Raw genomic sequence first — 17,949 nt, 5'->3', positions numbered from 1 at the left:
GCGTACAGCCCAATGACCTCCGACAGTGGCGCCACCTGGTGGCGAGTAAATCCAAACATACATACATGATAATAATGCACAACATAAATACTAACTTTCTGCAGGACCTGCACCCCTGCTGCCCACCCCTTCGGTAATGACTAGATTCACCATTGCTGTAAACTCGGGTTTTATGTTCAGGATTTTTCTCCTGCAATTAAACTGATCAAATGTTGCATTCAGCTGCAGTTTAAATGATCACCTGTCCATGTTCAGTGCAATTCCTGGTCCTCACATATCATTGGTGTGTACCAGGGCTACTTTTGAGCTGATTGCTTTTCTGGGGCTGTGCCACAGACTTTGTGCAGCCAGTGGTTAGCTGTTGTCACTTTTCTAGATTGACATGTGGTGTGTATTCAGCAGTTTAAAAAAATAATTCAAGATGGTGCTCCATTTGTTTTTTTTAAACAATGTGGAACACCAGGACTTTAACATGATTTGCAATACAACTATTTGGAAAACTTTAATTTGTTTTTACTGACTGAATATTTTTTTAAGTGAATCTGAAAAGAAAGGCCAGCAATTTAAAGTATTTAAACAAAAACCTGATTCTTGTAGCTGATAAATGTGAAATGTGAGAGGTAATCTCTGTCTATAATCAGAGGTCTCAGTGAGGTTGGGAGCTGCTGCCTGGGGGCTCGGGCTGCGGCACGGTGCGGAGCGCGATTTGAGTCGGTGCGGCCGCCGTCCGTCCCGTCAGCCCCCGCTGCCGCGGTGAGGCCGCAGTCGGAGCGAGCGGGGAGCGGCCGGGAGATGCAGGAGTGAGCGGCCGGCCGGGCGGGCGGGCGGGCGGCAGGTAACGGCGGGCGCTGGCGCTGGGGGTGGCTCCGGGCTCTCCCTCCTCGACCCACAAACCACTGGCGGCCCGGCGCGGCCCTGTCACCGCGGGCTCGGGTTGAGTCCCTCTCCCTGATCGGCGGTGTCCAGGCGCAGGCCGATCCAGCGACCCTCCCTTCCCTGGGCCGCCTGAGGTTGTCCCCCGGCTCCTGGGGGAGCAGTGTATGTTTTTTTGGCGGGCTGGGGTGGAGGAGATTGGAGCAGATACTGAAATGAGTCCAGGTGGTATAGACCAGAAATGCGACGGTATACAACTATTTTCAGCATAACTTTAAATCAAGTGCCCCCTTTTAGAACCCACAATTTTCCAAATAAAACTTTTTAAAGGAAACTTAAATCAAATTAAAATTTGGTTATGAGCTGGGGTGGGTGTGATGCACTCCAGTCCCTCCGATGCCCAGCTCTTGCGGAAGGCCGCGAGCGTACCGGTACCGGGATACCGTGTGCTCCATCTCCAGAGACACCCTGGGGTGAAAGGATGGACAGGCTGGGTCTCTTTTTTTTCTCTTGGAAAAAAAGGCAGCCGAAGGGTGACCTAATAAAGGTCTTTTAAAATCATGAAAGGTTTTGATCAGGGTAGTTACAGAGAAAATGTTTCCACTTTTGGGGAATAACTAAGTCACCAAGAAATCCAATAGGGAATTCAGAAGAAACTTCTTTACCCAAAGAGTAGTGCGAATGTCAAACTTGTTACCACAGGGAGTGGTTGAGGTGAATAGTACAGATGCATTTAACGGGAGGTTGGACAAGCATATGAGGGAGAACGGAATAGATGGTTATGCTGATAGATTTAGATGAGGAAAGACGGGAGGAGGCTCGAGTGGAGCATAAACACCGCTTGGGCTGAATGGCCTGATTCTGTACTGTATATCCTATTGATCCAGAAGTGGCTAAACACAGCAATGAGGGGCAATGGTCCTGGAACCACTACTGATCCCACAGCTTGCTCCCTTTGTGTGCCTTGCAATGTTTGTTATTGCCCCTATTATAAAGGCATAACACTTCCATTGGCGCTGTCAACCTCTCCATCCCATCCCATCCAGGTGACTTGGTTCAGATTAGAAGATTTTTTTTTGCCCCCCTCAGAACAGTGGATATATAGGACAGACTCCCAGCTGAGATAGTTGGTATTAACTCCTCAAAATAAACTGCATACAAATCTGATATCCAGTGGGTCTGACAGATATTCCACTGGTTATGGAACTTGTCCATTGAGTTTCTGTCGTAGGTGTGTACCTGAAGGATTCCTTGGATAGATTGTGAGGTGAAAATAATTGGTGCTGACTCAGCATACAGCTAAAGAAGCAACAAGTCATCACCTTACTTTGTTGGTCTCTCTCCAGTTGTCAAGTTAATAGCATTCAAATGCAAATTCTGGCAGTTGTTTAAAGTAACTAACTAAATGGGAGAATGTGGTAATGTTTCATAGTAAGCAACAAAATAAAAGTGAGACTTATTTCAACAACAACTTGAATTTATATAGTGCCTTTAATGTAGCAAAATGTCCCAAGGTGCTTCACAAGAGTATTATGAGACAAAAAAATTGACACCGAGCCACATAAGGAGAAATTGGGGCATGTGACCAAAAGCTTGGTCAAAGAGGTAGGTTTTAAGGAGCATCTTAAAAGAGGAAAGAGAGACAGAGGTTTAGGCAGGGAATTCCAGAGCTTGGGGCCTAGGCAACAGAAGGCACGGCCACCAGTGGTTGAACGATTTATAATCTGGAATACTAAAGAGGATAGAATTAACGGAGTGCAGATATCCCGGGGGGTTGTGGGGCTGAAGGAGATTATAGAGATAGGGAGGGCGAGGCCATGGAGGGGTTTGAAAACAAGAATGAGAAGTTTGAAATCGAGGTGTTGCTTAACTGGGAGCCAATGTAGGTCAGCGAGCACAGGGGTAATGGGTGAACCGAGTTTTGGATGACTTAAGTTTATGTAGGGTGGAATGTTGGAGGTCAACCAGAAATATGTTGGAATAGTCAAGTTTAGAGGTAACAAAGGCATGGCTGAGGGGTTCAGCAGCGCATGAGCTAAGGCAAGGGTGGAAATGGGCGACGTTAGAGGTGGAAATAGGCAGTCTTAGTTATGCTGCCTTAGTTATGTGGTCGAAAACTCATTTCAGAATCAAATATGACACCAAGGTTGCGAACAGTCTGGTTCAGCCTCAGACAGAAGTTAGGGAGAGGGATAGAGTCAGTGACAAGGAAATGGAGTTTGTGGCAGGGACTGAAAATAATGGTTTTGGTCTTCCAAATATTTAATTGGAGAAAATTTCTGCTCATCTAGAACTGGAGCGGTCAAGAAAAGTGGTAGTGAGGTAGAGCTGGGTGTTATCAGCCTACATGTGGAAACTGACGCTATGTTTTCAGATGATGTCGCCAAGGGACAACATGTAGATGAGAAATAGGAGGGGGCCAAGGATAGATCCTTGGGGTACACCAGAGGTAACTATGCGGGAGTGGGAAGAAAAGCCGTTGCAGGTGATTCTCTGGTTACGATTAGATAGATAAGAATGGAACCAGGCAAGTGTAGTTTCACCCAGCTGGATGACAGTGGAGAAGTGTTGGAGAAGGATGTCAAGAAGGAGGAGGAGGGATAGTTTGCCTTTGTCACAGTCACAAAGGATGTCATTTGTGACTTTGATGAGAGCCGTTTCGGCACTGGCAGGCGCGGAAACCGGATTGGAGGGATTCAAACATGGGGTTGCGGAAAAGATTGGCATGGATTTAGGAAGGGACAGCACATTCAAGGACTTTGGAGAGGAAAGGAAGGTTGGAGATGGGGCGGTAGTTTGCAAGGTCAGAGGAATCGAGGGTTTTTTTGAGGAGAAGGGTGATGACGGCAGATTTGAGAGGAGAGAACCGTTAACAATGTCAACTTACACGGGAGCCAGAAAAGGAAGGAAGGAAGGAAGGTCAGCAATTTGGTGGGAATAGGGTCAAGGGAGTAGGAAGTGGGTCGCATGGACACGATGAGCTCGGGGAGATCAGAGCGAAACTGGAAATATGCGAGGTCAGGGATAGGGCAGGGAGGATCCTTCGAAGGATTTTTCATTAAAAACATTAACATAGATTGTTAATCAACACTTGAATAAAGTAGTGTTTTAAACAACTGATAGACCGTTTTTTCTACAAAACATCAGTGTCATTGGAATGTGTGAGAGTGAGCAGGTCTGCAAGGCAACTATCTCCTTGCCATTGCTGTTCACCGATTTTATTTTGTGCCCTTACTGACAAAACACCATGTGAAATTGTTATTAAACATTCTTGTACACTTGCTGATATTCTTTTCCTTGACCTCGCATAATTTTATCATGCAGTGTCCTGGGGCTAATATTTATCCCTCAACCAACATCACTAAAACACATGATCTGTTTGTGGGTGCTTGCTGTGTACAAATTGGCTGCCCTGTTTCCCACATTTCAACAGTGACTGCACTATGAAAGTACTTAATTGGCTGTAAAGCGCTTTGAGATATCGGTGGTCGTGAAAGGCACTATATAAATGAAAGTCTTTCTTTTCGAGTTACACCATGCTCCTTCCCTCCTGCTCTGCCTGTGGATAGGCCTGCAGCCGCCTTCCAACAGTAAGCGAGCCTGGGGATCGAGTGCCAGTCAGTCAGTCAGTGTGTCCGAGATTGAATGCCCGTGTGTGTCGCATGTCAGCAGTTCTTTTTCAATTTAGTTTTGATTGGTACTGTTTCGATTCAAATCTTTTATAACCAATGTGAAATGCAATCCAGCTTTTGAACTCAAAATCTTATTGAAGAGCTTAAGATGAAGTAAAATATAGTACTCTAGATTTCCCCCTCGTGGCTAGTTCTTTATGGATCATGAAGCTCCCATGTCTTGTGAGGATTGGGTAGGAGACCAGCTGCCAATGGCACTGCTATCTTCAGTTGGCTGCTATTGGGTGTGAGAGCGCTTGGATGAGGCTATCCATCTGCATTAATATTCTCTTCCCTTGTGTGAGATGTTTGGCTGCTATTTAGTGCTTTCTACACTGAGTATAGCAGATACTGGTGATTCAGTGCAGTGGGAAATTGGCAGATTAACCTTGTCTTTCTAGTCCAGGATACTGATTATTGGTATTCCAATGTACTGTGCCAACAGCACCAATACTTTTTCCAATAGTCACTGTTTTAATACATGTTTCCAAATTCACTGTGTTCTTATTAGTAACTCTTGGTTCAATTCGATAAAAATGTCAGTTTCCAGTGAGCATCGTTTCCAGTGAGCATCGCCCACAGCAGAAAATTGCTCAAGAATTGGCACTAACTTGTGGATCTCATTTCATCTATAATAATTCCTGGTTTGTGACTTGGAGGAAAAAAATCTCTGGTGCAAGAAGAGGTGCTCTTTTGAGAAGGTGTATTTTAGGGGCAGAATAGAGGGAGCTTTACTGTGCAGCAGTGCCATACTGTACCAGACTTGAGTGTTTTGTTCCAACAGTGGGTGCCAATAGAGACTGTTACATTTCCATAAGTGACATCCTTTGCCATGATCACAAACTATTATCAAAAAATATAAATTGGACAGATTCCATGCTGGAGAAAAGTGGTGATGACTGATCAGTTTCTTGCCTTCTTGCAAACAGGCTTTTATTAAAGCAGTATTTCATAAGACTATTGTATTGGCCTTATCCATTGAATTCCTTCAGAAACATGCCCCTTTCCTCCCCCCCCCCCCCCCCCCCCCCCAATACTTTGCATACTCTGATAGCAGCGCTGTCAGTTGAAGATGCTATTTCTGCTGTTTCCAATGTTTAGGGAGACTAATTGCTGAAACATACCATCGCAAGATGTTGGTCAGGATTTTGCAGTGGTAATGACAACGAAACTGTCAGCGTTCATCATTACCCTTCTGAAACTGACAACTTCAGGATTTAGTGCATGCGTAGATAAACGCAGAAATCCTGAAGTTGCGGTCAGTCATTCCCTGCTCCGTCACAAGTTGCGCTGTGGAACTTCCCATTGCTGGTAGTCAGTGAAACCACTTTTGAACTGACAAAAATTCGCCTCTTCCGCTCTCATCGCTGTTTAAAAACTCTTTAAAAAGTTAAGTCTTCCATGAGGAATAAATATTTTTTAAAGTTTGTTTATAATATTTCAGCTTCTATCTTAACCCCATGTGTATGTCCCAATCTTTAGTTCACTCTTTTTGTAAAATAAAATTTAAGTGAATGATAAAAGCTGCTTTGTATTTCCTGGTTTACTTCTATGAGAATTCTTCAGTGTGATTGGCTGCTTAGCCAACTTGATGGCATCACTGCTGTTGTATGCTGGCAATCCCCTATAGACAGCACTACAATGAAATTAATGTCGAGAATGCTAAAGTTTTCACTACAGAGATCGCAAGATCTTTGTGGGCAACTTTCTTCGAGGTCAGCGGCGATCGTCGTCTCTTCGCCGCTGACTGCAAATTCTGGGCCAATGGCTTTAATAAACAAATAATGTTTCAATTTAGCATGTGACAGTTTTAAAAGTTCATTAGAAGTATGATATTTAGGAAATCCCCAAGCAGTGATTACTTGCATAATGGCTCATATATATTGAACATCTTGCAATCTAGCTAGATGGGATTTCCTTTCTAATTGAGGTATCTTAAATCATCATGCAGTCCCGTTATTAAACCAGTATGATATAGATGCATTCTGGCCTATAGAGCAAAATGTAGGTGAAACAACGGGAGGGAAATGGGGAATATTTATAAGAAATATATACTTGCATAGCCCATTTCACATCAAAACATTTCAAAGCACTTTATGTAATTAATTCTTAATTGCTAGCTAGACAAACAACGATTATTTAGAATACAAATCAGACATTTTCACTATCTGTTAAAGGTCTAAGCTAATGGAAAAGATCTAGTGCTGATTTAAAATACCCTGGGACATATAGAAAGCCTGACTGGCCACCAGATAGAATTTTTGAAGAAATAGGATTAAGTAGATAAAGCCTGTTTAATGTTAACAAAACGTCTTGCTGTTAAGTAGGACCAAACAGCTGTTACAGAGGAACCTTTTTGTATTAATTTGATCGAACTACACCTAATAAGTAAAAAGAGAAATTACAAAAATGATCTTAACTACAATTTTCATTTCAAATTTTGTGGACTTGAAGTTGTGTTTTTAAGATGTAAAGGAGAAAAACAATTTCAAAGGCACAACAGAAATTCTTGATCGTTATCCTCTTTCTGTAGAATGAAATGTAGAATTGAACAATAAAATGCCAAGTTTTGGCACATGATTGTTCAGAACTTACCAAATGGAGCTGGAAATTAATTTTTCTGTACTTGCAGGACAGAATGACTGATATTCGCCATTCCCTTTTGAGGCGGGATGCTTTAAGTGCGGCAAAAGAACTCTTGTACCATTTGGATATCTTTTTTAGCAACCAGCTGCAGAATGTACCTGGTCAGCTGGTTGACAAGTCCACCATTGAGCTAGTGGAGGAATTTATCTTTCAGCTTCCAAAAGAACGGAATACTCAACCAAAAGTAAGTTAAAGATGCTGATTTTCTTTTAAGAAATACTTGAGATTTTTGATTCTATGTTGTGTGATTTAGCTCAGTTATAAAAGCATATCCATAACATTTCTCAATCTGCTTATTAGTGGTATTTTCTAAAGCTAATACCCTAAATTTTTAACTTGAGACTATAATCATGTCATTTATCTGATTGGATACATGCAGGAAACTACCTGTTAATTAGTGTAGCAACAGAATTTCTTGCTCCTAGTTATCCAAAACCATTTGTGAACACATAGAAAATGTGCATCTTCGAAGGGAATATTTTCTTAAGACTTGTATTTAGGCTAAGACATTTTAAAAATGAAAACAAAAATCTACATATCGTGGAAATCTTACGCAAAAACAGGAAACGCAGGAAACACATTGCAGGTGTGTCGGTAACTGGAGAGAACAGACAGGTAAACGTTTCAGGCTGGACCCTTCTTCAGAACTGTTCTGAAACGGGACCCAGGTCAAAACATTCACCTGTCTGTTCTTTCCAAAGATGCTGATAGACTTGTTATGTTTCCTACAATATCTCTTAAAATGTATTTTCATTCAGGTGCCTTCTGAGATGCCTTATTTTTATTCACCACTAACTGATTTCTTTCATTTATTGCAAGAGGTTGAGCTCGCTACAGGAGCTGCAGCTGCTGGAGATCATGTGTAGTTATTTCCAAGAACAAAGTAAAGAGGCAGTTCGACAGATCATCTTCTCTGCACTGTTTGGTCCTCAGGGTAATAAGGCAGATGAAAACAGGCTGGCTATGTTGGGGAAACTTGTATCCATGGCCATAGCAATCTGTCGGATTCCCATTTTGGAATGTACTGCATTATGGTTGCAGGTATGTTCTATAGTTGGGATGTGAACTTAAAATAAATTCCAGATATTGCAACATAAAATGTTATTGCGTGACGATGAATGGAAGTAATATAGATGATTTAATATTTTGTTGTCTTTGTGCCACCTACTTTTTATTATCTTGTTTTATGGGGGATGTGGGGGAAAAGAGACTGCTAATTTCGTATTGGGGCTAGTTGACTGCACAAAGGAAGAAAACTCTAGTTTCAAGTTTATAAAATGAGTGTCTTGTATCTCTGTATTTCATTTTTGTTTGGCTCTTGTTAAATCAATGGTCAAAAATATCTGGATTCATTGGCCACTGTTTTACACACATCTTTCATTTTAAAATAAAAACATTTAAATTAATCATTACATTTATCTATTAATATTTATTGATGTCTAATCTTAAGTTATGTTGAAAAACATTTAAAATTAACACACAATCTATTGTACTCATAGATATGTTCTAATATTTGTCTCTGGCTGTTTTTGCAGAGAACACATGCAGTATTCTGTGTGAGACTTGCTAAGGTTCTTGTTGAGGATTACTGCATTTTAGTTCCAGGATCAGTGCAGACCTTAAAACGAATTGTTCATGCCAGCCCTCGATTCTGCTGTCAGTTGATCACTGCTGTTACTGCACTGTATGACCTTTCGACAGGTAGGATATTGGACAGCAATTTTTTTTTAATGCAGCATATATTTTGTTTACTGTGTGCTTGTGTAGTAGTTTTTATTTTTCAAAATTTTAAAGTGGCAATTTTTCCCCTCTATTTATACCCATGTCCTATTCTGTGATACTTATGCTGGTGTACCCAACTTGTTCTCATTCGGCAGCATTTGAAGAAACAAAAGAAAAAAAATTTTGTTTCTCATTTGCCTTCTGTACCTTTTGCTTTCGTTTGTGGCTGAGCTAATTCATTGTATATATTGTATTCCATCACCGTAAGCTCTTACTATGATGCATCATAGCATTATTAAAGAAGAAAAATGGTGGGGAGGGGTGCCTTTGTTTTATATTGTAATGTATTTTCTCTAAGCACAGATATTTTGTTGCAGATGACCTGATTCCTCCTCACGATCTGCTGGAGATGGTCGTATCTTGGGTGTACGATGATCCACGGTTGACATTGATTACGTTTTTGAACAGCCCAGCTAACCTCCCCCGTGGCTTTTTGGAGCTCACGCCACTTCCAGGCCTGATACGCTGGTGTGTGCTCGCATTTCTGGCCTACAAAAGGAACCGGAAAACTTCTTCGGCCCAATCGTTAACGAATGGCCACAGCAATAAAATGTGCAAGGAGGTTGAAAATGACGTAAGCAAGGACTTCAAAATCCTTTATTCAAAGTTACATTTAAGTGTTCTTCAGGTCCTTATGATACTTCAAGGCCATTTAACAGAAAAGAACTTGTATGGACGTTTGGAGCTCATCATGTTTGATCACGTCGATCGGCTTGTTGGAGACATTAACAAATTAATTAAAGAACTCAATCTTTCAAATCCTGTGAAGGAGATTGAGCTCACGTTGGATAGGTTAGCCCAAGCTCTGCAAGTCGGTATTGCATCAGGAGCACTACTGTGTACTAGAGGTAAGTAAGCTGTGTGTCGAACATTCATTGTTATTTATCCTGAGACAGCTGAAATGGAGAATCTTGTGTCCAGTAATTCTGTTAATTAAAATTTTTTGCCACAAATTGAATTCCATTCATTTACACTCCTTAACCTAACTCTGTGCTTATTTAAAACATGAAACGGAAAATCTTGTGAACTATTCTGTATAACTTTTTTCCGGAATCCTGCAGTTTTGTTTTGAAACCATGTCAAAAAACAGTGTTTTACCACAATTTGGTAGGGTACATGTTGTGGCCATCATTTCCCTTCATGGTGAGTTTTAAGTCTTCGTTGAGTAAGCATAGGCTAAATTGTTCCCCATTGTATGGGCAGGAATATTGGAAGACCAATCTCTCACTTCTTGTGGTTAGCTTAAGAGTTGCTTTGGGAGAAGGCTGGAAGCATGTTCTTGTTCACCACCTCCACCAGGAAGTGAAGTAGAGTGACTAAAAACCAGAGAAGAAACATGTCTAAACATCAATATATTACTTGGGTTCTAAGTTTTCTACTAATTGCTGTATTGAACAGAAGTTATGAATGGAGTTATCACTAAATGAGCTACAGACTATTCATTAGGCCATCCCCTATAACATTTTAATACCCCTTAAGTTAGATCTTACACAAGTGCAGATTCAGGAATCTGGTGTGTGTGTGTGTTTTATCTTTTGTAACAAGTTATCTGGACCTTGGTTGAGTTGGCTTATTTTGCATCATAAAAACATGTTCAATCCATGGGCTATGGCTCATCAAATACTGTCAATTTATTAAAGTATTCAAAAGGAAAAAACTTGTTTCTAGTAGATTTGAAGTTTGACAAAGCTCAACATTGTTTAGCAGTTGGAATAATGGATTTCAATGTTTCCATTTAAAGCTAAACCCAGTTGAATTTTGAATGGGATAATGTTATGGACTATAAACTTTCCAGAATACTTAATATGAACGAGGTGAAGACGCAGGAGAGAAAAATGAAAATAAAATTGAGCAAAAACCAACTTAATTTATAATGCATACAACCTTTATTTAAAAAAAAGATTGAGCCAGATTTTGTGGCGTGTCATTTTATACCACTTCTGAATACAACCAGTACTCTGTTTTACTAGAAATAAGCTTAAGGCATGAAAAGTCCCTCATGATTTATATGTTGAGTTTCTCAATATAGTAGCATATGGTTACTATTGAACTGGGACAGGCTTTCACTGAAGTCATATTTAATAGCATATTTTCAATTTAAATCACGAAATTAGTTTGGCTTTTTTTTCATTATCAATTTCTGAGAGTTACACATTAACTTTAAAAAAAAGCAAAAACTTTTACCCTTGTAAGGCTTCATTTGATTTCAAAAGGTAAATCTAGAAAATAAACAACTTTGATATCTGTTAAATAATTGCAAAAATATTTCAATTTAATTGCTATGTTTTATATTAATTTGTATCCACCACCTGTTTAACTTTCTAGATGATTTACGATCTATCTGCTCAGCGCTTCCACACAACAAGTAAGTATGTAACTGTTTCATTTATGAAGTTCAAGGGCCTGTTAATTATTGTTTGAAGTTGGTGTCAAAAAACTTTGCAGATGAATTTTCTGCGGTAGCACAATACTTCACATGTATGTGTAAAATTTCTCTCACACTTCTAACAGTCATTAATGCATTTATTTCAAATTCGGCCAATGACTATTAAAATAACATAACATTTACATGAACATGTTAAGCAATGTACGATCAGATGAAATTAAAATCCGTCTGTATATCTCTTTAATATTAAAAACGTAATTGAAAATTTTTGTTCAAAATCCTATGAGCTCTTATATTAGTTGTGTCTTTATCTGGTGATGCCTGCCATCAAGTTTTTAATAGGATTTTACCATTAATATGACAGCTTGTGACTGCAGCTTCAAACACTGATCACTGGGTGATGTGTGGAGCAGATTTATTTTTGATGCAAGATTTTATTTCTCATTAACCAAAATTTCTAATTTTTAAAATAATGGTGTAAACAAAAAAAATTTAAATCAAAATATTTCACAATAGCATGATCGAGTTTATCCACTGAATTGTCTTTATTTGGCTTTTAATGAATACCTTCATTGAAATTTTTACTTGTCGCTCAGGTTTGGTTTTCAACTGGATATTTTTACCCCACCACAGTTGAGCGATTTTTCAATCAGTCCAGTGCATTCTGAGCATGTGCAACTTTCAGAATTCCCCAGCATGCAATCTGGATCAAGAGAGGTAAAGGGTGGACTCTGGTGTCTTTCCTTATCCTGTGACGATTTGAGGGTTCCTTTGGTTTTTCCAAAAGCCTTTGAATGAAACTGGAGATTGAATTCTCAAAGGTTATATTTCAGACAAGGGATGAATTTATATAAATATATTGGTTATACTTTTCTGTTGTGAACTGCTCACAGAAAAACAGAAGCGGCTGTAATGTGAGAGATAGCAGTGAGAACAACAGCTGTTCACTTTTTTGTTGGTTGGGAAAGAAACCAAGGTTGTTTACTGAGTACATGTTTTTTAGTCAATCATTACTTTTGATTATGTATGTTCAGCTAATGAACCATTTTTGAGGCATAACAAATTTTTAATACAAAATTTGGAAATTATAAATGTTGCACATTTATGGTATTTTTATTTGTTTACGGCAATTTATGTTTGTTAAAAACATAGAAAATAAGTGTGGGAGTAGGCCATTCAGCCCTTCGAGCCTGCACCACCATTCAATAAGATCATGGCTGATCATTCACCTCAGTACCCCTTTCCTGCTTTCACTCCATACTCCTTGATCCCTTTAGCCGTAAGGGCCATATCTAACTCCCTCTTGAATATATCCAATGAACTGGCATCAACATCTCTCTGCGATAGAGAATTCCACAGGTTAACAACTCTGAGTGAAGAAGTTTCTCCTCATCTCGGTCCTAAATGGCTTACCCCTTATCCTTAGACTGTGTCCCCTGGTTCTGGACTTCCCCAGTATCGGGAACATTCTTCCTGCCTCTAACCTGTCCAGTCCCATCAGAATTTTATGTTTCGATGAGATCCCCTCTCATCTAAACTCCAGTGAATACAGGCTCAGTCGATCCAGTCTCTCCTCATATGTCAGTCCTACCATCCCGGGAATCAGTCTGGTGAACCTTCGCTGCACTCCCTCAATAGCAAGAACATCCTTCCTCAGATTAGGAGACCTAAACTGAACACACTGTTCCAGGTGAGGCCTCACTGCAGTAAGACCTCCCTGCTCCTATACTCAGATCCCCTAGCTATGAAGGCTAACATGCCATTTGCCTTCTTCACCGCCTGCTGTACCTGCATGCCAACTTCCAATGACTGATGTACCATGCCACCCAGGTCTTGTTGCACCTCCCCTTTTCCTAATCTGTCGCCATTCAGATAATCTGCCTTCCTGTTTTTGCCACCAAAGTAGATAACCTCATATTTATCGACATTATACTGTATCTGCCATGCATTTGCCCCCTCACCTAACCTATCCAAGTCACCCTGCAGCCTCTTGGCATCCTCCTCACAGCTCACACCGTCACCCAGCTTAGTGTCATCTGCAAACTTGGAGATATTACACTCAACTCCTTCATCTAAATCATTAATGTATATTGTAAATAGCTGGGGTCCCAACACTGAACCCTGCGGCACACCACTAGTCACTGCCTGCCATTCTGAAAAGGACCCGTTTATCCCGACTCTCTGCTTCCTGTCTGCCAACCAGTTCTCTATCCACGTCAATACATTACCCCCAATACCACGTGCTTTAATTTTGCACACTAATCTCTTGTGTGGGACCTTGTCAAAAGCCTTTTAAAGTCCAAATACACCACATCCACTGGTTCTCCCTTGTCCACTCTACTAGTTACATCCTCAAAAAAGTCTAGAAGATTTGTCAAGCATGATTTCCCTTTCATAAATCCATGCTGACTTGAACTGATCCTTTCAGTGCTTTCCAAATGCGTTGCTATTTCATCTTTAATAATTGATTCCAACATTTTCACCACTACCGATGTCAGGCTAATCAGCCTATAATTCCCCGTTTTCTCTCTCCCTCCTTTCTAAAAAAGTGGTGTTACATTATCTACCCTCCAGTCCATAGGAACTGATCCAGAGCCGATAGACTGTTGGAAAATGATCACCAATGCATCCACTATTTCTAGGGCCACTTCCTTAAGTACTCTGGGATGCAGACTATCAGTACCTGAGGATTTATCGGCCTTCAATTCCATCAATTTCCCCAACACAATTTCCCGCCTAATAAGGATTTCCTTCAGTTCCTCCTTCTCGCTAGACCCTCGATTCCCTAGTATTTCTGGAAAGTTATTTGTGTCTTCCTTCGTGAAGGCAACCAAAGTATTTGTTCAATTGGTCTGCCATTTCATTATTCCCATTATAAATTCATCTGATTCTGACTGCAAGGGACCTACGTTTGTCTTCACTAATCTTTTTCTCTTCACATATCTATAGAAGCTTTTGCAGTCAGTTTTTCTGTTCCCAGCAAGCTTCCTCTCGTACTCTATTTCCCCCCCCCCCCCCCATCTAATTAAACCCTTTGTCCTCCTCTGCTGAATTCTAAATTTCTCCCAGTCCTCAGGTTTGCTACTTTTTCTGGCCAATTTATATGCCTCTTCCTTGGATTTAACACTATCCCTAATTTCCCTTGTTAGCCACCTTCCCCGTTTTATTTTTACTCCAGATAGGGATGTACAATTGTTGAAGTTCATCCATGTGATCTTTAAATGTTTGCCATTGCCTATCCACCGTCAACCTATTAAGTATCATTCGCCAGTCTATTCTAGCCAATTCTCATAGCATCGAATTTGCCTTTCCTTAAGTTCAGAACCCTAGTCTCTGAATTAACTGTGTCACTCTCCATCTTAATAAAGAATTCTACCATATTATGGTCACTCTTCCCTATGGGGCCTCGCACAAGATTGCTAATTAGTCTTTTCTCATTACACATCACCCAGTCTAGGATGGCCAGCCCTCTAGTTGGTTTCTCAACATATTGGTCTAGAAAACCATCACTAATACACTCCAGGAAATCCTCCTCCACCGTATTGCTACCGGTTTGGTTAGCCCAATCTATATGTAGATTAAAGTCGCCCATGATCGCTGCTGTACCTTTATTGCACGCATCCCTAATTTCTTGTTTGATGCTATCCCCAACCTCACCAGTACTGTTTGGTGGTCTGTTCACAACTCCCACTAGCGTTTTCTGCCCTTTGGTATTCTGCAGCTCTACCCATACACATTCCACATCATCCAAGCTAATGTCCTTCCTTACTATTCCGTTAATTTCCTTTTTAACCAGCAATGCTACCTCACCTCCTTTTCCTTTCTGAGTATCCTTCCTGAATGTTGAATACCCCTGGATGTTGAGTTCCCAGCCTTGGTCACCCTGGAGCCATGTTTCCGTAATCCCAATTATATCATATTTGTTAATAGCTGCCTGTGCAATTAATTCGTCCACCTTATTATGAATACGCCTCGCATTGAGGCACAGAGCCTTCAGGCTTGTCTTTTTAACACACTTTGTCCCTTTTTAGAATTTTAAGACTATAAGTCAGCAGACTCACTAGTAATGTGCTCCTGTGTGCACGGAGTGTGTATGAGGGAATTCCTCACCCTCAACTCGTTATTTTCTGTCCATTAGTTTTAATGAGCAGAAAATTGGCACTTAAAATACTTGAAGACAAGAACATAAAGATAAGAACCAGCTGGCGATTGGAAAGTGGTGATGGGTGATACCTGACATGGAACAACACATGGGGGGGCAGGGAGCTGATGTTTCAAATAGGGACAACAGCTGTTTGGGTCCCATTTTCATCGAGCCCTTCCCCACGACCATGTTGGACCCTGCCTGTCCCAATACTGTCAGATCCTAGTAGCCCTCAATGCTCCAAAGTCACGCTGTGTCCTGATGAACCTCAGGATCTCCTTCCCCAGACTTCTCTCCTGCCTTCTGCAATCCCTTACCAGTGCTCCCTGATCATTTAAGTGCTTCCAGACTTTGGGAGCTCCTTTCACATTGTTCCGACATTTCCGGTCTTTTTCCCAGTGATCCGAGGCATGCTCAGTGCTTCTAGAATTTTCTGTTTTAGTGTTCGTTGGAGCCCAATCCCACTGGTCCTAGATTCTAGATCCTGAGACCCCCATCCAGGGGTGATCGAAGGAAGCTTTTATTTTCATTGTATGATATTATAAATTCCACGGTATTCCTTTAATGGACCTTTTTTTAAAAAAAAATATTGCTGCCTTAATCATTGCTGGGGATTCCATTAGCAATTATGAATTTTCAAGGCAACATCCCTTTTTTTTAATGAGTCCCCATTCCCTTTTATAAATATTTAACAACATTATTGTTTGGAGGGCATCATTTTACCACACTATAATCTGTATCTAAAATTTTAGATAGACTTTTTGTAATGAATGAGAATTGAACATGCTATAATGTTATCCAATAAAAGTTGTTGACCAGCCACAGGAGTGGCTACAGCGACAGTTTAAGCCACATGCACTAATTTTAATAGAAAATCTCGGACAGACTACAGGTAAATGTACTTCATTTGTACATTTACTTAACAAACATCTACCACCATTCAGTAACCAACGAAATAAAACACTCAACGGAAAAACATTTTTTTCTCACTCTGCTCCTCATCTTGTCATTTTATTAACAAATGCACAGAGGTTAAAATGCACATATGCCATGTGACTATGAGGATTGAGATCATGTGCCCAACAAGAGTGTCTGTTACTCATTTTTTAAATTTAGTAATCAGAAGTTCAGTTAGCCATGTATTGGACAAGACTCCTGTAATAAATATGCGCTGGGATCAATGTTCCCTGTCATTTTTATTGCTGCCGCATGGACCCTTCAAAATACCAACCCTGCGTGATTTTTGCATTGAAAAGCCGCTGTGCGGGAATCCTGGAGCACTGCAGGCCACGTGGCTTAAAGGGAACATTGGCTAGGATGATATTTCATAATTTACTCAGCATAGTTACTATGAGATTTTTATCAAGTTCAAAAAGTATTAAATTGAAAAAAAATCTTGCATTTATATAGTGCTTTTCACGACCACTGGATGTCTCAAAGTGCTTTACAGCCAATGAAGTACTTTTGGAGTGTAGTCGCTATTGTAATGTGGTAATAAAAGAAAGAGAAGAAGGATATCCAAGTAATATTGTTTTGAACTTTATTTTTGTTTTCTCAACAGCTTGCTCCAGTTGGTCCTGACTGGACCAGTACAACAGTCTCCACATACTGCACTGCCACCAGGATTCTATCCACACATTCATGCACCACCTGCTGGATATCCCATGTATTCAACTCACCCAGTGCAGACATATATGCCGGGTATGGCTTTTTCATATAGACCAATCCGATAAAGGATTATCCAAAACAATAAATTTGATGGGATACCTCCTTGGATATGTATAATTTTGCAGTCAAACCAATTGTGGAAAATTGTTTCAGTACTTTTTTTTTTAACTGAAAATTTGTACTACCAGTGAAGATAAAATGAATTGGTTGAAACCTGCTGCGCATTTTATACTTTCTTAATGATGAAGTTTATCAAACTTTTACATACAGAAGTAACACTGTTTAGACTTTTTCACATCTAGAAAACTACCACAATTTTAAAAACGCAAAGGTTTTTCTTATGGATTAATTGCATCCATTTGTTAATTATCTGTAACTTAATATTGTTTACTTGAGTATGTTGTTAAATTACATTGTCTACAGAACCTTTTTATAAAGGGGTGTTTTAAAAAAAAATAACCCGTGTAGTGTTCTCTTATCTCCTCTGATAACTAACAATTATTCCAGGATGCAGGTCTGTGTTTATTCTGGATGTTGTATAGCAATAACACAGCCTTTTTTATTTCTAAATTGTTATTTCAAAAGTTCACATATATTCTGTGAAGCCACTGTACATTTTAAGCGCATGTTGCTTGTGAAAGAGTACATTGGTTATGAGTGTTTTTTGGGTCGGAGTTGTATGTGCTGGTTGAGGCAATCTATTTTTTGTTTTTGGTCCCTAGTGTTTGTTTGGGATTAAGGCGAATAAAATAGTCCTACCAAAGTTGCTTGAAGATAAG

General features: G+C 40.1%; 1 protein-coding gene across 1 annotated transcript; it reads left to right on the top strand.

Moving 5' to 3' along the window:
• The first annotated feature begins 661 nt into the window (after nt 1–661).
• Nucleotides 662–17,383, top strand: ints15 (integrator complex subunit 15). Its single transcript, XM_070856708.1, has 7 exons — nt 662–835; nt 7,177–7,374; nt 8,010–8,231; nt 8,726–8,891; nt 9,290–9,820; nt 11,298–11,337; nt 17,064–17,383. Exons 2-7 carry the CDS (start codon nt 7,183–7,185, stop codon nt 17,233–17,235), a joined length of 1,323 nt encoding a protein of 440 aa, XP_070712809.1. The 5' UTR covers nt 662–835; nt 7,177–7,182; the 3' UTR covers nt 17,236–17,383.
• Nucleotides 17,384–17,949: the final 566 nt, after the last annotated feature.

Source organism: Pristiophorus japonicus, chromosome 15 (genome assembly GCF_044704955.1).
Source record: "Pristiophorus japonicus isolate sPriJap1 chromosome 15, sPriJap1.hap1, whole genome shotgun sequence".
NCBI lineage: Eukaryota > Metazoa > Chordata > Chondrichthyes > Pristiophoridae > Pristiophorus > Pristiophorus japonicus.
The sequence above is the reverse complement of the archived record's forward strand: the minus strand, read 5'-3'. Positions and strand labels throughout refer to the sequence as shown.

Excerpts from the sequence above, each read along its gene's own strand:
- ints15 (XM_070856708.1), top strand. The coding sequence starts at position 7,183 with ATGACTGATATTCGCCATTCCCTTTTGAGGCGGGATGCTTTAAGTGCG. Across the intron at positions 8,892-9,289 it reads ACTGTATGACCTTTCGACAG|ATGACCTGATTCCTCCTCAC; the intron begins GTAGGATATTGG and ends ATTTTGTTGCAG. Across the intron at positions 9,821-11,297 it reads AGCACTACTGTGTACTAGAG|ATGATTTACGATCTATCTGC; the intron begins GTAAGTAAGCTG and ends TTAACTTTCTAG.